This window comes from Aspergillus steynii (assembly GCF_002849105.1).
Source record: "Aspergillus steynii IBT 23096 chromosome Unknown P170scaffold_11, whole genome shotgun sequence".
Lineage (NCBI taxonomy): Eukaryota > Fungi > Ascomycota > Eurotiomycetes > Eurotiales > Aspergillaceae > Aspergillus > Aspergillus steynii.
Genome location: NW_020194408.1, coordinates 636742 through 661207, shown reverse-complemented (window position 1 = coordinate 661207; position 24466 = coordinate 636742). Strand labels below are relative to the sequence as shown.

The following is a 24466-nucleotide window of genomic DNA, read 5'->3' as shown; positions in this document are numbered from 1 at the left end:
AGCTGAGCGGATGGCCCCGACCATTGCAAAACTAGTGAATCTGAAAGTTTTGAATGTCCATGATGAATATATCAATCGCTACAGGTATCATCCCGACGAATATGTATGGGAGTTCGAAAACCTGGTCTTGCAGTCAACCCTACCCGAATCGAATGTTTTGCAGAACTTGCAGAGATGTATGTGCTTCCTTGGATAGCAAGGGACCCAGGTTGGACGAAATGTTCAAGTGCTAATTCACTGGCCAAAAGGTACCGTGCAATTCTCTACGAACCATTATGTTCCCATGGCCCGACGACATTGGCTCTTCCTTCACCCGAATCTAAAGATTCTCACCTTAATCGGCATAAAAATGACCAGGTTTCCTTTATTATGGTTTGAAAAAGCTGGGACAACTCCATTGGAAATACTTAAGGTACTGTCCTGTTGGATCAGTCCTACCGTTTTAGAAAGGATCCTCTCTCTTCCGAAAGCTTTGAAACATTTTTCTTCGAAATATTGTGGCTATGGGAGAGGAGCCCGTCATAGGTACTGTCTTCATGAGACTGTCGAGGCTCTTGAAGGCCATAAGGATTCACTTCTATCGGTCCATTGCGATTGGTCTGCTATGACTGAATGTAAAAGACCCGCACAAGACTTATCCGCTTTTTCGCAACTGGAGGCGCTGAGGATTTCGAGTCATCATTTCTGTCGGCGACCTCTTGGCTACAAATTATGCCAAATACAAAGCTACCCCCCTAAGCTACAGTCGCTCCGTGTCGTATTCGACCTTCATTTACTCTCCTATAACTCCTTTGAACGGAGTTGGGCACATAGCATCTTGTCCGAGATGCTGCAGGGACACTTATCACATCTACAACGTCTGACATTCGAATATCACAGTGAGAGAACCTGGGACTTTTGGGGCCAGCGTGAAGCTCTTCGTTTCCATGGACTTTCTGGGGTCAAGATCAGGAGGGAGCTTAATCCGTTTGATACAAAACGTTTTCCATTCGATTGCTGTTGCTGTGAGTTCTGGAATCTGCACTCGTAGCATTCTCGAGCTCAATGGTATTATTAGTCTGAGGACAGAGAGATATATCAAACCATTCATTGCTGCAGGGTGCAATTTTACGTTTCACTCCCTTCCCTTTTTTCTTTTTCCTGGCTATAAATCTTGAATAAACCAGTTTCTGGTCTTGGTTTTTGGTACTTCTCTCGTGTCATCTAGAATCAGGCTTTATACTCCTTAACTTGTTTCCATTTTGCTAAGTCTAGTATACTATCTGCCGCGTAAGATAGCCCATTAACAGACAGACTGCGAGGAGGTACCGCTGCTACCAAGTGCAGTTGGCACACGGAATGGAACTCTCGCTAGGCCACTTCCCTATGCGACTTTTCGCGCCGCTCGAAGACTACATCTCTGTACTTCATGAGGTACACATGGCCCGATTTGCCCGTATTTCCTTCCCCCTTATTCCGAGGGTCCTTCGTCCAGGCGCATCTTGCGACTCCGAATTGGAGGAGCTGGACTGCTTCTTGTCGCCAGAGACCGTGTCTATAGTGCGCAAAACACCTCCTTTGATCGTTCCTCCGGTCAGTCGGAGGTATCGGGGTCAGGATCGGGCAATCTACACCCGCCATCAGACCCTCAGTTTGGAAGATCTATCATCCGCACTCTTCACACGGGTGCTACATCCACGAAACAATGGTTTTTTTTTTTTTTTTTTTTTTTTTTGAAATTCCTAGCCACTTAGCGATTTAGGACATACCTTCAAGCCCTAAGGTATTTGAACAACTAATTGATATCTATCGAGCTTACCTCAGTCACATATGGTCAGTTCTCCTTGGCAGCAATATCATATGTTCTTCCCGCCTTTTTCCGTCTCGAAATAAACTACTCGATTAGCAATAATCAATTAGGTACTATCGCCAAGAGTTCGAGATGTCCTATCGGCTTTATTGTTGGCGTGTTGATCCCTGGCTTTTCGGTCCAGACGAAAATGATGACCGGAGATTCCATTGAAAAGGTATTTTTTTTTTCTTTCTTTCTTTTCTTTTTTTCAGCCTAGGTTGCTGTCAGTGAGCAAATCATCTGCCATATTAATACATAAATAGTGAATGCATATACATTTTCCTCTTGGCAGCTGGGAGCTGCAACTACCAGTGAAAATTGTAAGCGCCTGGCTACTAATTATTTGCTCACAAACAAATAGGCACAATAAGATATGATAGGGACCGTGAGTACAGTTTTACCAGTTGTTGTGAGTACTAATAAACCTTTATATATATAAGCTTACTACTAGTTGTCGTGAGTAGTATGGGCTTACTAGGTAGTATAAGGATAGGCTTACAAGCTACTTAGCTATTATGAATATAAAGTATAAACTTGCTAGCTACTATTAATATTACCAATCCCTTACATACGTAAGCTTACCGGCTACCATGAGTGTGGGCTTATTACCTACTGTTGATAAGGCCTTGCTTATTAGCTTTCAGATTTAATCAACTAGCTTGCTTAAGGTGCTTAAAGGCATGGCAACACGCGGCCACTAAAGGCTACTCATGTCGTATCTTCAGGCACAGAAAGATGAATATAAATTCATGCCTTATCTTTGTTTTTTATCAAAACTAAATTGCTTCAAAACGAAAAACATATAACTCGGTATGTAATCAAAAATGCCATTTTGCAACAATAATTGATTTGTAAGACTTTGCGGTCCTCAGAAAGGAGCTTCATCGCTATCTCCTAGCCCTCCGATCCAGCAGCACGTGCAATCAAATGGAAAATGCTTCCATTTCTTCTTCTTCACTTCCCTCATCACTTTGACCCCGCATACCTCCATAATATGGCCAGGTGCAGGGGGTTTATCCGATCCATGATATAGTGCAAGCCTGTGTCGATATTCAAATATGACAACTTGAAGGTGTGATAACGCTGCATTCAGCAAAATGTTACGCACCCATGCATTTTCAAAGGCTTGGTGAGAACTCCAAGATGGAGAGAAAATGCGGAGAGATCGCAGCATGGGCGGGAAAGCTTTTATCTGGTAACCATACCACCAAGAAGTTACACCCGGGACTTCAGAAATTGCAATTTCCAGCGTATCCAATTTCGAAAATACGGAGAAGTCTTGTGCGAGGTCCTTTCGACGATAGCCTGCAAAAGTAAAATGCAAAGTAGCCGAGAGAAGTGAATCCTTTTGTTGCTGAAGAGCATCCGGGTTCGTAGCTGGGCACCATCTGCGATTGCCTGACATATTAAGGCAATCTCCTCCGGAAGTAAAATGCTTCAAAGCTTTGGGGAGGGATATAATCTTTCGAAGAATGGCAGGGCTGATCCAACAAGACAGCAGCTTCAACTCCTCTAATGCAGTTGTTCCAGATTTGCGCGAGCGGAAAGACCGGAACGTCGTCATCTTCATCCCGATGATCGTAAGACGCTTTAGATGCGAGAGGAGAAACACAGCATCTCGTCGGTCTGATTTGCCAATAGGGCAATATTCGGTTGTTGAGAATTGTAAGACACCTTTTGGCTATAGGTTAGCACTGTCATGGAAGGATTCATCCATCTGTTCATTCCTTTTTTTCCCGCCCTTCAACTTGGGACACACTCACATGTCTGCAAATTCTGTAACTGCGACGAATAAGGTTTGATTGACTGTAAGATCAAGGCTTCGAACTTCCTCACGTCAGCGTCGCATTCAAGTCCGAAAAAGGCTGGAAATGTCATAGGTGAGCTATCTTTGAGGACCAGGGATTTCAGGTTGACCAATTTGCCAATTGTTGGTGAGATCAGCTGGGCGTAATGATTCAGAGGATTAGCCTCAATGATATTCTCATGGTAATGGAGCTTTAATTCGCGAACATGTAAGGCCCGAGTAGGAATGCGCTCAATAGCACGAACAAAGCCAGGCCCATGTTGATTGCGCAGTAGAATGCTCTTGTATAGATGACATTCGGCTTCGCACTGCAGATAATGGCACACACGAGTCAAAGAGTAAAGACTATGGTTATCCAAATAGGCCAGAATCATGTGGAGAATCTCCACGGGGAGTAAGACCAAGCTGACTGGATGGCTCATTTTGTGAAGGTATATTGAATAGAATGTGAGGAAGAGATAATGTAACCTTCAGTAAGTACTGCAGAGGTAAGAGGCAAGAGTAAGAGGTAGGCAAGAGGTGGAAGGTGGAAGGTGAGAGGCTTTGATCCCAGATGGTTAGCGGTTGATTGAGGATGGTTGGCTATGGCTAGTCGCAAGTAACAGGAGTGTGAGTTGAAAATCAATGATTTCAAGGTAGATGAGATGATCAATGATCAAGAGCAATCCTCGTTGATGGGCCTTTTTCATTATCAGATGAATATGACTGGTATAGTAAACCGTCCACCTCACGGGAAGGCCGGCAAATGTAGGGCTAGACGGTATACTGAAGTAACAATGAAGAAAGCGGAGTTATCAAGGAGAAATGGTGGCGAGCCATTCTAGAGGTGTCAAGACAGGAGGTAAGAAGAAGGTCTGGAAACAACTACCTGCACTGCGCCGCCACTTCCTAGACTGATAGGTACTTCAATCGTCTAATAGTAAAACAGCGCCTTGAGTAGAGGAAGTGGTAACGAGGACAGATTACTTGGACACCGCCTGGATCAGCATAAATATGCCCTTTCTGCGTGTACCTCATCTTCAACAACCTTCAACAGCCTCTTGGATCGTTCCGACACCCGGTCCGTCTACATATAATTGCTACAGCCAACAGGGCAGCTGACTCACAATCGACACACATAGTGGTCCTCCTATATATAATGCAATAATCCTAAGAATGTTGTCTGCTCGTCGGTCTTACTTTTATTCCGAGCCTCGCGCTTTTTACTTGCTTTAGATCATTCTGAAGCTCCGTTTAGTAATTTCCCCAGTTTTGTGCTCGTTTTAGATGTCATTTGTTAGCGTTGTGAAGGTGTATACAGGCCAGGTTGGGCAGATAAGACGACTGGTTCTAGGGCCAGCCTCCCAGCATAGCGGTCACTAGAAAGACATGCTGAAAAGGCATGAATGTTACTACTAATACTACTGCATAAAGGGATAATAAAAACTTGTAGGCTCTGAGTTTTTCTGTATTTTTAATGCATTTTCATTAAGAAAATAAACCCAAGCAACATAATAACAGAAGTTTTATCTAGAAGGATGTTTGTGGCGTCCCCTTCCATACATCATATTAAACTAATAGCATACCCACGAAGCATATTCTTTGATTCCCTACATACCTATTACAACTCACGTCTTGCTAAGTAGACCAAAAGCGCTAGCTGGTTAAAGGCCACATCTATCGAATTTCCCTCGGTATAACTGGCCAACCCTCCTTGGCAGCAATATCATATGTTCTTCCCGCCTCCTTCCGTCTCGAAATAAACTACTCGATTAGCAATAATCAACATAAAACCTCGGTGTCTATCACCATACACCCACAAACACGATCTCTCCTCCCTTTTCTAATTCTTCACAGGCTACTAGAGTTCATGACCCTTCTTCATCCATCTTCTAACCCTCCCTCCCATCTCCCAGTCGAAGTAACTCAACCTCGAACATCCAATCCCGCACACATAACCTGACGGATCTCAAACACCTGCCTATCGAATCATCCCTCCCATCCACATTCCCACTTCTATACGAAGCCACTGAACTTTAAACTCCATCTCACGACCTTCAGTACCTAATATAATCTACCATCCAGTCATTTATACCCCACACCCTGCCAAGACGTCGTACCGTTACATAAACGTCCCGCGAAGCGCCGCGGTCTCGGCGTTTCAGATAAGTGTTCTCGATCTATCTAGCGGACTAACTCCTCATAGCTATTGTTACTCCGTATTTTGTCTCTCTGGTGCCGGGGTCGAATAGAACGGCGGGGAAGGGTTGATATCGAGTTATGTCCGAGTTAATACCTAAGTTTGTGCATGCTTCTTGAGACTTAGCCTACGGAGTATGGAGTTTGGGCTCGGTGGAGGAATAGGGAAAGAGCAGAGATCAACTACCTAGGAGAATGTCCACACTGATTAGGTTTCATTTGACGGGGTCAATCATAACTGGATTCGGAGTATGCAGCTTGCACCTACTGGACTATGAGGCGGGAAGATACTAGCGGCAACTGCAGGGCTTCAACCTTATTTGTGGACTCGTCAGAGTTTGAGTTCAGGATTGAGATTTGGTTCTGGGCATGGTAGGAGGATTGGCAGCCTTGATTTTTCTTTTTCCTTTCCCTCTGGGAGTGACTGTCGTGTGGTTGTCGTCGGAGCATGGCGGACGAGGGTTTTGCGTTCTGACACGCCAAGACGTCACACCTTTTTTTCCCGCGCTCCACTTCTTCCACTCCTTAATTTTTCACTCGGTTTTGTATCATTCGAGTCGGTCTGAATATCGTGCCCTATGCTGATTTAGTGGTCGGAATACCCCGATGCAGGGGCTTTTCTGTCAGCGACTTGCAGAGAAAGTCGTGAGTTAGTGGGACCCCGTTTGACGATCAGGGAAGGTTGGTAATTGCAGGCACAATGCGAATGAGGCTTTTCTTTGTCGCGGTATCAAAGGGTCGAAGCTGGACGCAGACAGAATGGCAGGCTAGACAATCGCAGTCTCAAATCGCCTTGTCGTCCATGGATAGACTTTGTGCTCTCCATACTTGCCAAAACGCCCCGCCGGGCTCAGATCTAGACCTAAGCCTTGTAATCAATCTGACGCTTTCCAAGCACGGCGGGTTCTGAAGCCCAACACCCTACCTCCTCGATTTTCCCTCGGGTCTTCATGGCGCATGCAGTATCGACTCCAATCACATGGGAGTGGATGGGAATCCTGCAATCACGCTCATCGCTTTTGGACCCCCGTCTTGCATCGCCGAGACCCACCCAGTAGGTGTGGTGTGGACGAGACCCTGGCGTTGGTGCCATATCAGATCCACTGGAGCTAGGATCCCTGACCCTACCTCTTGGTCTTCGATCGTGAAACATGCCGCAGAGTACGGAGTAGTGTAGTATCGATGTATAATGACAGTTGCTATACAGCTCTGTGCGGCATTGGGTGGTGTGCTGGGATGGCATATAAGCACGAAAATCTCCCCAAACCGGGGGCTTTTTTTTCTTTCTTTTTCCATGCCAGTCATCCATTCGTTCCTTTTCCCTCCCTCAATTCATTCATTTCTTCCTTTCTTTCTTTTTTTGTTCGTCGTTCCTTCATCATGGCTGTCCGTTTCTTTCAGCTCTTTTCTCTCCTTACTTTGGCTGCTGGTAAGCCGATTTTGTTCCCGAGGCAGGCCTCGGATGCGCCGCAGGTCGGTGGCAATGAGGGTCAGGGTCAGGGACTCGTTGATGTGAAGTTGTACTCGCTCGGCAATTCGACTGTTCGGGCGCATGTCACGAATGTTGGTAATGAAGGTCTGCGCCTCGTTCGGAGTGGAAGTATTTTGGACGGCGATCATCCGACGAAGAAGGTCGCTGTGTCTGGAGATAGTAAGTTTTCCACCAGTCATATTCTACGTTGTGCAACTTTAGGGAAGGATCATCGCTAACACAGTTCATAGAGGAAAACCCCATCTTCAACGGTGCCGAGGTCACCTACATCAACAGCCACCTTTCGCCCGATGCTTTTGTGCATCTCGCCCCGAACCAGACCATCGAGTCGATCTTCGACATCGCCAACTCGCATGACCTCTCGCCCGGTGAGAAGTACTCTGCCATTGCCGACGGAACCCTCGAATACACGCGGTCCGGCAACCCGAAGAAGTTCTCCGTCGTGCCGTACAAGTCTAATGAGATCCGCTTCGACGCTCCCGAGTCAATCACCAAGGATCTATCGACCCGGTCGACCCTCGAGTCCTGCGATGGCGAGTACAGCTCGCTCGTGAAGAAGGCGCTCGAGCGCGCTGCCAAGATGGCCACCGCGGGTGCCAACGACGCACGCAACGGCACTTCTTCGCTCTTCGAGAAGTTCTTCATGTCGACGGATGAGTCCGATCGCAAGGAGGTTGCCGAGCGGCTGGATGCCATTGCCAAAGAGGCCACCTCGAAGGGTGTCCTGACGTACTACTGCCAGCCTTCGGCGCAGGATTCCTGCGGTGGCAATATCGCCGCCGTGACCTATCCCACTGAGGACCGCGTTGTCAACTGCCAGGGTTACTATGAGTCGACGGAGGTGTCGGATACTTGCAACTACCTCGACCAGGCGGCTATCTCTTTGCATGAGTTCTCCCACGCCACGAGCGTGTATGACCCCGGCACGGAGGATGTCGCGTACGGATACGACAGTGTGCTGCAGTTGAGTACTAAACAAGCGCTGAACAATGCTGACTCTTTCGCGTACTATGCTTCCGGTTTGTCTCTCGAGTCCAGTTAATGGTACCAGATATTGCTAACAGTCATCTAGCCGTGTTCTTGAACTGCGATGGCAGCGACGACAGCAACACCATCCCGGGAACCGGTGGCTCCGGATCGGACGACGATGGCACGATCACTCTCCCCTGGGACCAGGGAACCGATGGTTCTGAGACCGGCGGCGACTCGAGTTCTGGTTCCCAGACCGAGACTGGATCTGGCACCGGCACTACGCCCAACGTCGTGACTGTCACCAGCACCGTCGCGGCACCGGCTGGTAACGGCAACAGCAACGGTAACGGACAGGGCGGAAACATCATCCCCGTCTTCTGGCCTCTCGGAGGATCCAGCCAGTATGAGGGTGGAGAACAGGAACAAACCCAAAACCAGGCCCAGGCGATCCCGACAGAGATCGCCGCAAAGCTCGGAAATGGATGGTTCCCGATTGGTCTCGGATCTTCAGAGGGAGATGTCCCTGTCCAGACGCCGCATTTGCATCAGGGCTGGGTTAAGGGAGCGCATGGTGGACACCACCATTGAAGGCACTAGTTATAGTCATTAGTGTTGGGTGTTGGGTGGAAGATGGTTTTGACTTATCTCTTTGTCAATCTCCATGTCTAGAGGTGTTATGGGTATATAGCTAGGATAATGTTATCCAAGCCAATTCACGATTTTTGTGTGATGACCCACTGCGTGCTTTTGTCAACAACCCTCGAATGAGAATGTCGTTGAAAAGCAACTGTGCACGTAACCCGTTTTGTAATTTAAATTTCATTGTAAAGAACAGTCAACTGAAACGCCATACACAGAAGTACATATAAGTACATAGTTTCTTATTATGATCCACCTCGTAATATCATCCCTCGAAACACCCACATCCCGAAGCATAAATCATTGAATAGCAAGCAATCGCTTCCCGAAGGTTGAAGCCGCTGTAAAGCAGAACGAAACACGAGCAAAGTACTGACAAATATCAATCAACTTTTGGGATCAGGGATCATCAAATTATGAGCAGGTGAGCCTGCTGGATCAAGGATGCTGCCTGTCAAACAAACGACGATCAAGGAACGGTCAAGAATTGCAAACCCGCCGATGGTGAGCAATCTTTGAACTTCGAGTTCAAACAGTCATGAGATGAGTCATAAAGTCAGATCAAATCAACATCGCAGGGATAAGCCATTCAAATCAATTCTCAGGAAGGCAAAGAAACAGTCGCTCTTTCGAGAAGCTTCGACTGCCAATACCCATGTTGAAATGCATGGAGAAGTATCGTGTTAAAGAATGTTGAGGCATGGACTAGCAACCAGTAAGTTGCAGCTTCAAATGCTTCATATTGTCCTCAAACTCGTTGGAGGACGGAGAGAAGGGAATATAAAGGAAAATGATGTTGGTGCAATGCTGAAAAGCATCAAAGATAAGGAGTGGAAAATTGCTTCATCCACATGCCTGCTGCGGCTAAAAATGCGGAAAAATAAATCACCCTCAAGCAATATTAAAGAACGCGAATCAGAATATAGTAGGCAGTCGCAGCGTATAATCCCAGGAAACGAGAAAAAAACATAAGAACGAGATACAAACAAACTAACGAATCTGGAAAAACGCAAATGGAAGCACTTTTGGAAACGAAAAGAAAAACTGCAAATAAAAGAGAGGGGGGGAGAAGAAGAATGATATCTTCATCTCATTCTCCATTATAGACTTGATCGCCTGTCAATGTGAATTCTCCCTTTGCCAGTTCCTCGGATGTCAGCTCATCGGGCTTGACATATCGAGCAGTCAAAGCAAAGCGGAGCTTATCGGAAGGCGTAACCTTATGCTTCAAGCTCTCAGCATCCGAACAGTGAACTGGGGAATCTTGTATCATACCTCGTAGAATTTTTGGAAGCATTCTCCATCCATCACCACAATATCTCCATGGCGGAGATGCAGGGTGACACATGCACCGGCCTCTCTATGTCGGCTCTTCTTGAGGACTTCTCTGCGTAAGTCATCGTACTCGTCTATCGACAAGTCCCCAGCTTCGAATTCGTTCTTCAGGGCCTGTCGCTCGGCCCAAAACTCACATCCAGTGAGCACCGGATCATGGGCCAGCAGTTTACCTGATTTGCTTTGTCCGCGGAACCATTTCTCTTTCATTCGGATTTTCATTTCAGATGGACCGCCCAACGACAACGAAGCAATTGTAGGACCCAGGGAAGTTTCACCATCGTCATGGTACTGATGAACGTTAGCGCCTGGATTCATCAGTCGAATATTTTCACATACCCCAATCTTCATGGCCTCAAAATATCCCAAAGCAAGCAGTTCGTTTGGTGGAAGATAGTCAGGACCAAGCGCCTTTTTCGTTGCCCACGTCAGACGGCCCAAAGCCCGTAAGATCACCCCAGGGGCTTCGCTAAAGGCCTTCGACGCCACAGACACGACGTATTTATATGGCATTCCCTGGATATGGGTCAATACCTGGTAGGCTAACACCGTACAAAACTTCCGCTCACGTAGTTGGAGGCAAAATGGGCAGTATGTGTTCCTGCGACTTATTTGAAAATAAAGTAGTCAATAACAGCACAAGCTTTGGAATATCGGCGCACTCACCAACACTTTGCTGCAGTGGATAACGCCGCAGTCCGAAATCGCCCAGTTGCAATTCTCCAAACATGTCGTCCGGACCATTTGGTCTACTGTTGGACTGGGGGTTTGAAACAAGGTGAGTTATTGAGCCAACCTCATTTGGCATCGTATATTTGCGTATCTCATATGGATAGACAGAGATGTTGTCAATTACCAGTGTCACACTTGGCACTGTTCCAGCAGGGGGCCTACTAGCATTCCCAATGACAGAATCCAATGGGATTGGGCGCATGGCGATCTTATGCTCGAAGTCACAGAGCTTATCCGATGTCTTGGACGGAGACGCAAGGTCATCGGCACATTTCCATCCATCCCAGTGTGCGCGTGATATGCACTTCGAGCATGAAGGGCAAACAATACCTTTCCATGAGGAACGCGAGTAAGAATCTTCTTCGCTATAGTTTTCCAGGAAAGACGAAAAACTGCGAATCAGCTCGTCATGAATCATAGCACCGGAGGCGGGTGGGGTGCGAAAATTCAGGAAATTAGTATCAAACTCGAGTTTCTTTGTAGGCGCCAGCCCTTTAAGTGTCCAGAATTTGTTACAACTGGACCTCAAACACATCCAACCCTGGCTGTACACCTGTGGGCTGACTTTTCTACACGAAGAGCACTGCTCTTTCTTGGGTTCCTTTGTGCAATTGCGCATGTGAAAGGGGAGTGGATCTGACGAGCTTTTAGCTGCCCACCAACTCTTACTTGAGATGTCAATTTTCTCCAAGCGCAGCTTGGCTCCTGATCTTCCCGCGATGTCCTCCCACCACACATTCGTGATGCGGAAAAAGCCCATCACATTATACCTGTGTGGCACTTTCACTTTCAGCAAGGTGTTGCGATCTCCTGTCATCAATTAGAGAAGTTTCTCGAGTGGAGGTGCAATGCGACTCACCAATCACCATACCAACGGGAATGCCTTGTTCCATGCTGTTTATAACGCTTACCACCTGGGAACTGTCCGGACTTTGGTCCTTGTCCAGGATCAAGTTTCCATCGGCATCCTTATGGCAACCACCACCCCTACTCCTGTCAGGACCATGATCACCCGAAGAAGCACAACAGTAGTTTATGCACTTACACTCTTGTGATGACTACCTCTTCATCCATATACGAGCGAATCCCACAGTCTTGGTCGACAAGGAATCCACGGCATATTTTGCCTGTATGATATACGCCTCCTTGGAGAGAGTTGAACCATGGAATGGTATCACACAGTGCAGGTCGGGTCTTGTAGAAGCGTTAATGATCATTTATCCAGACTGAATTCTAGGAAGCGAACCTCTGCCCATGCTGGAGGCTCCCCGCAGACAACATCCTCATCCATAGGCGCGGATGGAGATTCGGGATGTGCTGCTGTTATCAGTCATCCCAGCCGTGTGTATAGAATGAGAATACTATACTGGGCAAACGAGACTTCTGTGATTTGGTCACACGGCCATGTAGCACCGAGTCCGGCCTAGCCTTAGAGGCTTTGGATTGTTTTTTGCCGACCATTTCGGTATTGATCTGTTGTTATCTGCGCCAGAGAGTATTAGTGTCGGTCCTTCAAGTAAGTTCAGGGGTCACTCACAAATATTATATCTCCCTTTCGAACCTGTGTTGATCCCAGAGTGAAAGGAAGAGTCTGTTAGATGAACAGGCAGTGCCTTAGAGGATACGGAGGCCCATTGGCTCGGAATCAGAGAAGGCTTTCAAGGTTTATGACTAAGAAACTTACTTTGAGTTCAATCAATCGTGATGCTTTCAGGACAGAAAATAAAGTCTGTGACAACCGTAGGATGAATGGTCGCGGTTATCTCAGCGCGGAAGGTCAACACGTCCACGCGTCTCGAACTATAAGAACTGGGGACATTAAAAAGACGCAATGCTCTGACAGATTCACAAAGGCCTCGCTTACAATGAAAGACACCAAACTTTTGATGAAACTCAATGCTAAGAGGATGAAGAGGAGAGATACGCTGGGGATACGAGGGTGGCAGGGAGCATGAAGGAAGAGAAGAGGGCAGCGAGACAATCTACCTGCCTCGTGTCACCGCCTGTCACGGGGAGGTGATCTCGTGACTGCGATCGATATACTCCTACTCAGAACATCACTTCATTTTTTTTACTGGATGTGGGCCATTCGATGGCAGGTTGGTTTTGCTTAACTATCCAGCTCTATACTCATTCGTATCGACATAATTCTGAACAAGTCAGTGTACATGTTATGTGATATAAAGTGCAGGGTCGTGCCCTACAACATAGACCAAACAGAAGCATCAACATCCAGGATCAGGACAAAACATGTCTTCCTGAGGTGTCCATCCCGTACGAATATTTACATAATAATCCTCTAATGCACGGTGTTTGTCCTGGCCTGGCCCCTAAAACCCATTGCGAAAACATAAGTATAACATCACAACCACAAACCACTCATGAAGCTTTCAAGAACGCTCTCCATTCGTGGCGATAAGCTACAGATACTCCAAAATTTTCTGTTCCCTGCGAAAGTTAGTCTTCTCCCTTGCGCTGTGGAGACCGGGATCGCCACGAGAAATATGGGGACGGTGGGCGAACGAGCCAAACGGATGCCAGCACGGCTGCAGTAATTCTGCTTAGCCGTTCTTTGCCTCGTGCCAGATTGACATTGTGCAGGGTACGCTGCCCTAGCCAATCACCGTCTAGCCGAACGTTAACTGCCACTCGAGCAAATCGCCTCGGTTAAACGTTGACCGAGGGGCAAGATTAGGACGGCGCAGTGGTGGCCATTGTCCCTAAATTAATTAGTTATTCACTGGGATTGGTCTCGTATCTCTCGTCAGCCTGGTAAAAGTTCTAATAAAAGCATCTGTATTCACCTACTGTAGAAAAGTTGGGATGGGATTCGGTCGAACAGTGGCAGTGCGACGGCATAATCATTATAGGAATGCCGAATGCCGAGCGATGGAAGCTTTCCCCGCACTGTCCCCATACTGGCCTACTTTTTAGGACAGTTGCTGTGCCACCGTAATTAAGATTCCCTTGCCCCGACCCCAATTTTCGCTCCCCTATTTATTCTCCGCATCCTCCTCTCTTCTTGGTCTGCGTCGGTTCATACTCTCCCCTTCTCCCCTCTCGCCAATCCTTTTAAAACCACTTGCCACGCGACTCAGAAATCATGGTGTTTACTCCTGCCAGCTGGGCCGGCGATTTGCCCCCAATTCCTGATAATATCCCGATCAGCGAGTTCATGCTCACAGACCTCTATGGGCGCAATCCTCTTGGGTATTCCCGGGATCCCTTCACTTGCGGCTTCAGCGGAAAGTCGTATTCCTCCCTGGAAGTGGCGGACCGAGTTGACTATCTGTCGCGAGCGCTTGCGAAAGAATTCGGCTGGGCTCCCAACACGGGCACGGAATGGGACAAGACCGTGGGAGTCTTCAGTTTGAACACCGTATGGTCCCTTATCTCGAAGCTGAGCGCGAACGCCATCACTCACATTTTCTTTTCTTTGATCAGATTGATACCCTCCCCTTGTGCTGGGCAACCCATCAGCTAGGTGGAATCGTATCGCCCGCCAACGCAGCTTACTCCCCTGCTGAGCTGAAACACCAGTTATTGGACTCCAAGGCAAAGTGCCTGTTCACATGTCTTCCCTTGCTTTCCACCGCGCTGGAGGCGGCCTCCATGGCTGGATTCCCCAAAGACCGCATTTATTTGATCGATCTTCCGGTCCAGCTCACCGGTAATGCAAAGGCGCCTACAGAGTATAAGACACTCGCGCAGCTCCTAGAAGCTGGAAAATCTCTTCCTAAGTTGGAGAAGCTCAATTGGTCGCCCGGCGAAGGCGCCCGCCGGACCGCATTCTTGTGCTACTCCAGCGGAACATCCGGATTGCCCGTAAGCAAATCATCCCTCGAGTAGCAGAAAATCCTTGTCTCGCTAACCAGAATTCTATCTCTAGAAAGGTGTCATGATTTCTCATCGCAATGTCATCGCAAACGTTCTGCAAATCACCGCTTCCGAAAAGGACTACCGTGCATCTCTCACTCCTCCCGGAACTCAGTCTCAGCACACTGAAGTTGCACTGGGCCTGCTTCCCCAAAGTCATATCTATTCTCTGGTAGTTATCTGCCATGCTGGTCCCTACCGAGGTGACCAGGTTGTCGTGCTGCCCAAGTTCGAGCTCAAGTCCTACCTGGTTGCCATCGAGAAATTCAAAATCTCCGTGTTGTTGCTGGTTGGTTATTTGCCCGTTGTATGACGAAAGTCCATGCTGACCCGGTCTTCAGGTCCCGCCAATCATTATCACCATGCTCCGAAACCCCGACGAGTGCTTGAAGCACAATTTGAGTTCGGTAACCTCGCTGTTCACCGGAGCAGCACCTTTAGGGATGGAGACTGCGGCCGATTTCCAGAAGGTGTATCCCAATGTCATCATCCGCCAAGGATACGGTAAGACTCTTGAATTCCCTGGAAGAGTTCGATGAATACTGATTCCCTGCAAGGCCTTACCGAGACATCGACCGTTGTCTGCTCGACATACCCGGATGACGTCTACCTGGGGTCCTCCGGCAGCTTGATTCCCGGAGTCGAGGCGCGTATCGTAACCCCTGAGAACGAGGAGATCACTGCCTACGATACTCCAGGTGAATTGGTGGTTCGCAGTCCTAGTGTCGTCCTTGGCTATCTCAACAACGAAAAAGCAAACAAGGAAACCTTCGAGGATGGTTGGATGCGCACGGGCGACGAAGCCGTTGTCCGTCTGAGCCCCAAGGGCAGGGAGCACATCTTCATTGTTGACCGAATCAAGGAGCTCATCAAGGTCAAGGTATGAATCTCTCCTCGACAAAGCAACGCGTTGCCATACTAACCACGCTGCTGCAGGGATTGCAAGTCGCACCAGCCGAACTCGAGGCTCACCTTCTCACCCACCCTGCCGTCGCCGACTGCGCTGTCATTGCCATTCCCGATGAAGCCGCCGGAGAGGTTCCCAAGGCTATCGTGGCTAAGTCGCCCTCTGCCGGCGCGGATGACGAAGCAACTGCCAAGTCCATCATTAAGTATGTGGAGGAACACAAGGCCCGGCACAAGTGGCTGAAAGGTGGCGTTCGCTTCGTCGAGGCCGTTCCCAAGAGCCCCAGCGGTAAGATCCTCCGTCGCCTGCTTCGCGACCAAGAGAAGGAGGCTCGCCGCAAGGCCGGTTCCAAGCTATAGACGTGGGATTTATGCCATGGAGGAATTGGCAGTTATGACGCCTGTTTTTGGTTTGTTTTTCCGTTCAGCGTGTAAATTTGATGGGTATGATTGTTCATCATGAGAACGTCTTCATGGGATACTTAGAACTTGTTTAGATATTAGAATAGAAAGAATTGTTTCTATTTCAAAGGACTTGGGGATATGCAAAAGCGACCGATCGCTGTTTGCACTGTTTGATCTCCGCGCGGGGAGAAAATCGAATTTCTAAGCGGAGGGGTCCATCAGAAAAAAAGTATCGGAAGAGATTCTTGCTCAGCAACGCCCCATTCTGCAGCTTTAGATTCTAGTCGCTGCTAGAAATTTCTCATTTGAATTTCCTGGGCGATTCAAAGGCGCTCAAATTTCCCTAAGAGCATCATTTATCTCATCATACCTACGCTCCCATCCCATTCTATATTTTCCGCCTACCCCTCCGACCACTACCCACATCATGTCTTCGCAAGACCCCCATCGCGAGCACGACGAAGATGCTTTCGTCGATGCTGATGAAGCGGACGAAGTCATTAACCGCGATGAAGACCATCCAATGGAGTCCGATCCCGAGGATGAGGACCAGATGATGCAGGAGATTTTTCTCCAGAACGATTCCGCCGCCCACTTTGATCACCACCAGGATTCGGTCTTCTGCATTGCGCAACACCCTATTCACAACTCGATTGTCATCACAGGCTCGGGCGACGACACTGCCTACCTTCTCGACTCGACACCCCAGACCGAGCGACCCGTCCTCCCCCAGAGTTACGAGTCCAACCCGCAGCCGAGAAAGGAGCGCGAGTCTCTGCAGCCGATCCTCAAGCTTGACGGACACACGGACACCGTCAACGCAGTCGCCTTCACTGAGCCGAAGGGAGAATACGTTGTCACGGCGGGTCTGGATGGTAAACTCCGCGCCTGGCGCGATACCTCTCCTCAGCTGACCGGGCTGGCGTGGCAATTCGTCGCGGAGTCCCAGGAAGTGGAAGAGATCAACTGGGTCGCTGTTTGCCCGTGCGAGAACGACGATGAAGAGAAGCGCAATGTGATCGCCCTCGGTGCCAACGACGGCAGCGCCTGGGTTCTCCGTATCGATCACAAGGATGCCGCGCAGCCCATCTCCATCCTGCAGACTTTCTTCCAGCACACTGGCTCCTGTACCGCTGGTGCCTGGACCCCCGACGGAAACCTCCTCGCCACTGTCTCCGAGGACAGCAGCTTTTACGTGTACGATGTCTTCGGCGCTGCCGCCGCCGCGGGTGTCTCTTACTCTCCCGGAACGAGTGCCATCATCGGACTGACGGCCGAGGACCAGCGTTTCGCCGTTGACGGAGGCTTGTACTCGATCGCTATCTCCCCGGGTGGTGGTATCGCCGCCGTCGGTGGCGCGGAAGGTCACGTCAAGGTGGTCGGTTTGCCGCGTCTTACAGCTCCCGGTACCAACACCTCGTCAAAAGCCAAGGGCAAGCCCGCGGCGCAGCCGGCCTCCGGCGCATCTGCTTCAGGCACCCTTATTGCATCCCTCCAGGCCCAGTCCGACGGCGTCGAGACCCTGTCCTTCTCCGCTCCTCCCTTGACTCTGCTGGCGGCGGGCTCGGTCGATGGATCGATCGCTCTGTTTGACGCCGCTCACCGCTTCGCCGTCCGTCGTCACATCAGAGACGCACACGAGGGTGCCGTCGTCAAGGTGGAATTCCTTCGTAAGCGCTCCGCAACCTCCATCTCTCGCCCTACTGCACCCCCTGCTGCCAACCAGGACCGGCCTTGGCTTCTCACCACCGTCGGTATGGACGGTATCGTGAGACGCTGGGACGGTCGCGGTGGAACGGCGGCCACGGCACACGGGTTGCTGTCCGAGTGGAAGGGCCACTTGGGTCTTACCGAGAACGACGACGGAGAGCAGTCGGGTGGTATCATGGGCTTTGTTCAGGGATTCGATGGCAAGCGCGTCGTTACCGCGGGTGATGACGGCATCAGCTTGGTGTTTGAGGAATAATTTAATCGCTATTTATATAGTTATCATTTCAACGAGTATATAGACGCGCATGACAAACGAAGACAAAAGTTCAAATTACGAATTGATTGAATCTGATATTTTTGTGCCTTTTTTTCTAGAAAAATGCCTTAAAACGCAAATGCAGTTACGGCTCGCATTCTGGAGTATAAGATAACGCATTTTAATATAACAACAGATAGATACTATGTACATCCAGCAGAAACAAACAACCCAAGCGCCGTTGTCGAGCTTGGCTCATTTCATCCAGAACAACCAGACCCGACCGTCATGTATTCCGCGAGACAGACAGAACGAGGGCTCATCTGACGACCCACGAGGAATCAAGATATCCACATCACGTAGAATGCCACCATGCCGATAGAACAGGCTCAGGCAGATAACCCCCTTTTTCTTCATGTCCAATGCATCAATTCGCACCGCGGGGTATATCCGTCATGTCCCTTATCGGGCTGGCCAATTTGAGTGACATCCATTTCATTCCCTCCGATAAATTCGGCGGAGTCGCTTAGTGGTGGCCCTCGCCGTGGTGGTCGTCGTGCTTCAGAAAGAAGTGCTCGTACGTGCAGTAGCCGGCGAACGCAACGGTCGCGATGCCCAGACCCGGGAAGATTCGCTTGAAGCGGTTGAATCGGCTGAAGGGACCGGTGTAGCGCCAGGTCTCACTGGAAGATGTCAGTACTGGACTCGAGACGTTGGGGTGAATATAGGGAGCCGTACTATCGAGCCCAGGGGTCTCGCTTGGCGTAGACCGAGTTAGGCGAGGCCGCGGCCTTGAATTCCTTGATGTCGAATCCGGTGGGGTTCATGGTGGATGAGTGGGTGGGGGACGTGCGAAAGGTCGAGCAGAGAAGAGACGGGGAGGTGATTGAGAGAATTGGCACCCGAGTCCGCAGGGTCCGAGAGAGCAATGGTGGTCGAGGGCAGGGCAATACCGAGGGCAGGGCGGAAGGGGAGAGAGCGAGCGAAGTTGAAGCTGTACAGGCCCGAAGATGTGGTGCTTGGCGGCGCTAAACCGCATACGGCGGCCCTCGAAGCAAGCTGTCCGCCTCTTTTGCGCCGCCGGGCGAAACCCTCTTTCTCTCCCTCCCTCCGCCTCTTCCTCGCTCCCCAGCGGCCAGCGCTAAAAAAGAACCGACGTCGAATCCTCTCCCAGCGACTCCCGCGACAACCCTCCCTCCTTCAACTTGCCCGTCTTCAGATGCATGACCTCCACACGGCGCTGACACACACACCATGCCACCTCCTGTCGGCAGATACGGGCCTACTGGCCTGAGCGCTCCCTATACACACTTGCAACAGGCCCACCTGCAGCAGCAGCAACCCCAACATCATCCGGCCCATGCCCAGTCCGCCAATACAGCCCTCCCGCCTCCCTCCCTCGGTGGCCATCCAGGCTTCGCGGCCGGCAACCCGAACACCAACATCAACCCGTTCACGCTATCTGGAACCGGAATCGCCAGCGGCATGTCGGTCGGTGGGTTTGGCGCCGACGGCGGCGGCACCGGGCTGGCCAGCCATGCGGCGCAGATGGGCTTCGCGAGAGGGGCACAGATGCAGCAGCAGCAATTACATCAGGCCCACGATGGTCGGTTGGCACTCGAGACGAAAGGAGGTGGGGTCAAGACGCGGATACGTGACGTATGGAAACACAACCTGGCCCAGGAAATGGCGATATTAAGACAATTGGTGGAGAAGTACCCTTATATCAGCATGGTAAGACCATCTTTGTCCGACCGTCCGGTGGCCTTGCAGGTCCAGTACTGTTTGAAATGCCATGCCTGGACCGTCGGTTGTTACTGTACCGATCAGGAAAATGTTAACGTGGGCCGCTTTTTTTCTGTTTTCTAGGACACCGAGTTCCCCGGTATTGTTGCACGCCCTATCGGTGCGTTTACGAACAAAGCCGACTACCACTACCAGACCCTCCGGTGTAACGTCGATCTCTTGAAGATGATCCAGCTCGGGATCACCCTGTTCTCGCCCGAAGGAGAAGTTCCGCCACCCAACGCGACCGATGCAAATGGCCAGCCCATGGGAAATAGCCTCGTGCCGGCGCCTTGCACCTGGCAGTTCAACTTCCGCTTCTCGTTGGAAGAGGACATGTATGCACAGGAGTCGACGGCGATGCTTGCGAAGGCGGGCATTGATTTCGCGATGCATGATAAGAACGGAATTGATCCCCATGACTTCGGTGCGCTCTTGATCAGCTCTGGTCTCGTCCTGCTGGATGAGGTCCACTGGGTTTCGTTCCACTCCGGATACGACTTTGGCTACTTGATGAAGATCATGCTTTGCGCATCACTCCCCGAGAATGAGGAGGAATTCCACAAGCTCCTCAACACCTTCTTCCCGTCGTTGTATGATATCAAATACTTGATGAAACATGCGGGCCGCAATCAAGCAGTCAATGACTCCCCACTGACTGCCGCAGCTGTCCAGATATTGGCTAACCTGGGTCAAAAATCGGGGCTCCAAGACATCGCTGATGAGCTCGGTGTCAAGCGTGTTGGCATTGCTCACCAGGCCGGTTCGGATTCCCTCGTCACCGGAGAGATCTACTGGAAGATGCGACAGCTTGTCTTCAATGGCACCATCGACGAGTCCAAGTACTCCGGCCAGATTTGGGGATTGAACGGTCAAATGCCATTGATGCAGTATTCCATGCAGCCTCATCAGACCCCCAATCTCAACGGGGCCACCATCTATTCGTCCACGGGCACCCCAAGCACACCCAATGCCGCTCAATCGGTGGGCAACCAAACGCCCCAGCACCACGGCCTCGGCACTCTAACTCCAGGGGCTGTCGGCGGAGTACTCGGACAATTCGCCATCGGGAAGTCATGAGCTTTGACCCAACGAAAGATTTTTCCGTTTCTCTGGGTGTTTAGATTGGGTTGGTGGAGTCATTCCTGCATCTTTTCATTTCTGCTCGATTTTTTCAGTTTCTGTTTTGAATCTTGTATAGGCTTCGGCTCTCTTGATTCCTCAGGGTTCTTGCCAGCCACCTGGAGGGCATGTCTCGTGTAGATATGCACAATGACTGCTCTCTTTGCTTTCTTTTCCTTTCTCGGGCCAGGGATGAGGATTCAGTATGACATGACGGATGTACATAGCATGTGGCACGGGGGTGTCACGTTTTGTCTTCTTTTGTTTTTTGCAGCACTTTCCGAACTCTTACGTTTTCTTTCTTCCGTTCTCGGTTCCTCCATGGGGATAATCGCCTGAGATCCTTCACTTTTATTTTGGAGGGGGTGTTCGCGCGAGGTGTACGGTGTTTGTATGGCTGGAATATGATCTTCAATTTCATTCATGACTTCTTTGATTTGATGTTACGAGGACGTAGGTCTGGTTATATAGTATATAAATGATCGAGTGGCTTTCTGTTTGATAATTTGGCTTGAATATCTCTGTAGAATCCATAGAAAACATATCCTGCCTCAGGCATTCTCGCTGCCCGTACCTCGAAGTCGTCTTACTTTCCGGCACCGGCAGGTCAAGTCCAATGGCATTGATATTCACAATTGTATTACCCGAACCCTTTACCAATCCAACCCCGGCATCTGCCTGCTACACAAGATCCCTTGAACAAGGCAGTCCAATGCGAGCGATCCCCGGCAAGGGAGGTTCCGACTGCCGCATTGAGCGCCAGCGACACGCCTAATCCCGCTAGTCCCGATCTGGCGAACGAATCCGGGCCTCTTATCGGCATATCGGACTTGCTATCGCTATCGGTTGGACAAGCACGAAGCTCCTTGCGCTGCCAGCTACGATGCGAGAGCTTAAAAGGCGCCTGGTGCCGGCATCTGTCTGTGTGACGTTACTGACAACTTCCTCGCGCCTCTGTGTCACGGTTACTTTCTGTGCTCGGCGAGTTAACTTAATCTGCCGATCTGACGGTCTTATAAACTCTATACCACCACCATCACCCTGAAGTCCTGCGAATACCGAAGTGGATTGCATTTGATTGTTTTGTTTCTGCAAGTCGCAATTTTGACATCGACATTACATCGGCATCGTCATCATGGTCCTCGACCGTCTCCAGCAATTGACCTTCCAGGTCAGCGCCACCGCGCCTCCGCCTCATCCGTTGGATCCCTTGTCGACGGCGGAGATCGATACGGCTGTTTCCCTGATCCGCGAGGCACATGGCAAGGTGAACTTCAATGCGGTGACGTTGTACGAGCCGCGCAAGGCGGAGATGATAGCTTGGTTGGCGGATCCGGTGAAGGCTCCTCGTCCTGCGCGAGCGGCTGATATCGTCGCAATTGCCCCGGGTGGCAAGGTGTACGATGGGGTTGTCAATCTGGATGAGAAGAAGGTTGTGCAGTGGAAGCATACCCCCGGTGTGCAGCCTCTGATCACCATGGAGGATTTGCAGGAGGTGGAGCATATCGTGCGCAAGGATCCGAAGGTCATTGAGCAGTGTGGGATTCTTGGGATTCCGAAGGAGGATATGCATAAGGTGTACTGTGATCGTGAGTTTTGCGTCTTCTTGGATGTTTGAGATGATGTGGGTTGATGCTAATGAGGTGTTTCAGCTTGGACAATCGGATACGATGAGCGCTTTGGTACGGATGTTCGATTGCAGCAGGCTCTTATGTACTACCGCCCTCATATCGACGACTCCCAGTATACTTATCCTTTGGATTTCTGCCCCATCTACAATGCAGAAACGAAGGAGATTATTCATATCGATGTGCCGCCTGTGCGCAGGCCTCTCAGCAAAGCCGCTCCCAGCAACTACCACCCTGCTGCGATCGAAGCAGAAGGGGGTTTCCGGACAGACCTGAAGCCCATCTATATCACTCAGCCGGAGGGTGTTTCTTTTACGGTCAAGGGGCGGGAGATTGACTGGCAAAACTGGAACATCCATGTGGGTTTCAACTACCGTGAAGGTATTGTGCTCAACAATATTACGTTCAACGACAAGGGAAATGTTCGACCTGTCTTTTATCGCCTGTCTCTGGCTGAGATGGTGGTTCCTTATGGAAACCCTGAGCATCCGCATCAGCGAAAGCATGCGTTCGACCTGGGCGAGTATGGCGGTGGTTACATGACCAACAGCTTGTCCCTCGGCTGTGACTGCAAGGGCGCGATTCACTACATGGATGCCGCATTCGTCAACCGCGCAGGCGCTAGCACGATCGTGAAGAATGCCATCTGCATTCACGAAGAGGATAACGGCATCTTGTACAAGCACACCGATTTCCGTGACGAATCCATGGTTGTCACTCGCGCCAGAAAATTGATCATCTCGCAGATTTTCACCGCCGCCAATTACGAGTACTGCGTGTACTGGATCTTCCACCAGGATGGAACAGTCCAGCTGGATGTCAAGCTGACTGGTATTCTCAACACCTACGCCATGAACCCCGGCGAGGACACCCACGGCTGGGGTACCGAGGTCTACCCTGGTGTCAACGCCCACAACCACCAGCATCTGTTCTGTCTACGAGTCGATCCTAATATCGACGGGCCCAATAATACTGTCTTCCAGGTCGATGCCGCTCGTGCCTCTGCAGAGGTTGGAAGCGCCGAAAACAAGTACGGCAATGCCTTCTATGCCAAAAAGACCAAGTTCAACACGCCGCTGGAAGCCATGTCTGACTATGACGGCAACACCAGCCGCACTTGGGAAATGGCCAATACCAGCAAACTGAACCCCTACAGCAAGAAGCCTGTCTGTTACAAGCTGGTCAGCCGTGAGGTACCTCCCTTGCTTCCCAAGGAAAACAGCTTGGTCTGGAAACGGGCCGGTTTCGCCCGCCATGCTGTCCATGTCACCAAATGTAAGCTCCCTTCCTTCCTGCCTAGTGAATAAGCCCTCCCTAACCCCTTCCACAGATTCCGACGACCAGATCCACCCTGCTGGTCGCCATGTCCCGCAGACCTCGGGTGAGCCGTCGCAAGGTATTCCAGCCTGGATCGAAGCAGCCGGTCCCAACAGCTCCATTGACAACACCGACGTCGTCCTATGGCATACCTTCGGTCTTACGCATTTCCCGTCTCCCGAGGATTTCCCCATCATGCCTGCGGAACCGATGACGTTGCTTCTTCGCCCGAGGAACTTCTTCACTCGGAACCCGGCTTTGGATGTTCCTCCTAGCTTTGCGAGAACTCCGTCCCAGATTGCATCTGGTGGTGCGGCTTGTGCATGCAAGAAGAATGATGGGTCTAGTGTACTGGTTTAGGTTTCTCTTTCGGTTTTAATTCTATGGTTGTGGTTTGGGCCCTAGCTTTCTTGTATATATTTCATTTGAATTTCCTTGGATTAGCTGTATGCCAGCATTTACCGACAAATTTTTT

At 50.1% G+C, this 24466-nt stretch overlaps 8 protein-coding genes and 1 pseudogene across 9 annotated transcripts; 6 read left to right on the top strand and 3 right to left on the bottom strand.

Annotated features, from left to right (window-relative positions):
• Nucleotides 1-2067: 2067 nt before the first annotated feature.
• Nucleotides 2068-4060, bottom strand: P170DRAFT_431213 (F-box protein; the record flags this gene model as incomplete). Its single annotated transcript, XM_024848011.1, has 8 exons — nucleotides 2068-2071; nucleotides 2108-2136; nucleotides 2183-2247; nucleotides 2277-2278; nucleotides 2331-2341; nucleotides 2445-2468; nucleotides 2817-3505; nucleotides 3595-4060. The coding sequence occupies 8 exons, from the start codon at nucleotides 4058-4060 to the stop codon at nucleotides 2068-2070; spliced, it is 1290 nt and encodes a 429-aa protein (XP_024698555.1).
• Nucleotides 4061-7130: 3070 nt separating this feature from the next.
• Nucleotides 7131-8954, top strand: P170DRAFT_441707 (uncharacterized protein). The gene is made up of 3 exons (XM_024850383.1): nucleotides 7131-7467; nucleotides 7539-8327; nucleotides 8381-8954. Exons 1-3 carry the CDS (start codon nucleotides 7197-7199, stop codon nucleotides 8866-8868), a joined length of 1548 nt encoding a protein of 515 aa, XP_024698554.1. The 5' UTR covers nucleotides 7131-7196; the 3' UTR covers nucleotides 8869-8954.
• Nucleotides 8955-10009: 1055 nt separating this feature from the next.
• On the bottom strand, nucleotides 10010-12469 carry P170DRAFT_419123 (uncharacterized protein; the record flags this gene model as incomplete). The annotated part of the gene is made up of 8 exons (XM_024847263.1): nucleotides 12233-12469; nucleotides 12032-12180; nucleotides 11846-11973; nucleotides 10921-11796; nucleotides 10824-10861; nucleotides 10594-10770; nucleotides 10195-10545; nucleotides 10010-10144 (listed from the first exon to the last, which is right to left on the bottom strand). The coding sequence occupies exons 1-8, from the start codon at nucleotides 12275-12277 to the stop codon at nucleotides 10010-10012; spliced, it is 1899 nt and encodes a 632-aa protein (XP_024698553.1). The 5' UTR covers nucleotides 12278-12469.
• A 595-nt stretch (nucleotides 12470-13064) lies between these two features.
• On the top strand, nucleotides 13065-16321 carry P170DRAFT_459725 (acyl--CoA ligase; the record flags this gene model as incomplete). The annotated part of the gene is made up of 7 exons (XM_024851884.1): nucleotides 13065-13085; nucleotides 13178-13249; nucleotides 14431-14811; nucleotides 14876-15151; nucleotides 15204-15366; nucleotides 15420-15742; nucleotides 15799-16321. The coding sequence occupies 7 exons, from the start codon at nucleotides 13065-13067 to the stop codon at nucleotides 16126-16128; spliced, it is 1566 nt and encodes a 521-aa protein (XP_024698552.1). The 3' UTR covers nucleotides 16129-16321.
• Nucleotides 16322-16414: 93 nt separating this feature from the next.
• P170DRAFT_441705 (WD40 repeat domain-containing protein) lies at nucleotides 16415-18218 on the top strand. Its single transcript, XM_024850382.1, has one exon. It carries the CDS (start codon nucleotides 16601-16603, stop codon nucleotides 18137-18139), a length of 1539 nt encoding a protein of 512 aa, XP_024698551.1. The 5' UTR covers nucleotides 16415-16600; the 3' UTR covers nucleotides 18140-18218.
• A 55-nt stretch (nucleotides 18219-18273) lies between these two features.
• Nucleotides 18274-18849, top strand: P170DRAFT_74868 (annotated as a pseudogene; the record flags this gene model as incomplete). Its single annotated transcript has 1 exon — nucleotides 18274-18849. A coding segment is annotated over one exon (193 nt), but the record flags the coding sequence as incomplete, so codon positions are not given.
• P170DRAFT_369792 (NADH dehydrogenase [ubiquinone] 1 beta subcomplex subunit 3) lies at nucleotides 18666-18966 on the bottom strand (the record flags this gene model as incomplete). The annotated part of the gene is made up of 2 exons (XM_024844927.1): nucleotides 18666-18822; nucleotides 18878-18966. 2 exons carry the CDS (start codon nucleotides 18964-18966, stop codon nucleotides 18666-18668), a joined length of 246 nt encoding a protein of 81 aa, XP_024698550.1.
• A 427-nt stretch (nucleotides 18967-19393) lies between these two features.
• On the top strand, nucleotides 19394-21004 carry P170DRAFT_370083 (CCR4-NOT core DEDD family RNase subunit POP2; the record flags this gene model as incomplete). Its single annotated transcript, XM_024844941.1, has 2 exons — nucleotides 19394-19873; nucleotides 20009-21004. 2 exons carry the CDS (start codon nucleotides 19394-19396, stop codon nucleotides 21002-21004), a joined length of 1476 nt encoding a protein of 491 aa, XP_024698549.1.
• Nucleotides 21005-21922: 918 nt separating this feature from the next.
• P170DRAFT_394743 (peroxisomal copper amine oxidase) lies at nucleotides 21923-24457 on the top strand. Its single transcript, XM_024846068.1, has 3 exons — nucleotides 21923-22635; nucleotides 22699-23949; nucleotides 24005-24457. Exons 1-3 carry the CDS (start codon nucleotides 22182-22184, stop codon nucleotides 24349-24351), a joined length of 2052 nt encoding a protein of 683 aa, XP_024698548.1. The 5' UTR covers nucleotides 21923-22181; the 3' UTR covers nucleotides 24352-24457.
• The last annotated feature ends 9 nt before the right edge of the window (nucleotides 24458-24466 follow it).

Coding starts and splice junctions, on each gene's coding strand:
- P170DRAFT_441705 (XM_024850382.1), top strand. CDS start 16,601: ATGTCTTCGCAAGACCCCCATCGCGAGCACGACGAAGATGCTTTCGTC.
- P170DRAFT_394743 (XM_024846068.1), top strand. CDS start 22,182: ATGGTCCTCGACCGTCTCCAGCAATTGACCTTCCAGGTCAGCGCCACC. Junction 22,636..22,698: donor GCATAAGGTGTACTGTGATC/GTGAGTTTTGCG, acceptor GAGGTGTTTCAG/CTTGGACAATCGGATACGAT. Junction 23,950..24,004: donor TGCTGTCCATGTCACCAAAT/GTAAGCTCCCTT, acceptor CCCCTTCCACAG/ATTCCGACGACCAGATCCAC.
- P170DRAFT_441707 (XM_024850383.1), top strand. CDS start 7,197: ATGGCTGTCCGTTTCTTTCAGCTCTTTTCTCTCCTTACTTTGGCTGCT. Junction 7,468..7,538: donor GGTCGCTGTGTCTGGAGATA/GTAAGTTTTCCA, acceptor CACAGTTCATAG/AGGAAAACCCCATCTTCAAC. Junction 8,328..8,380: donor TTTCGCGTACTATGCTTCCG/GTTTGTCTCTCG, acceptor ACAGTCATCTAG/CCGTGTTCTTGAACTGCGAT.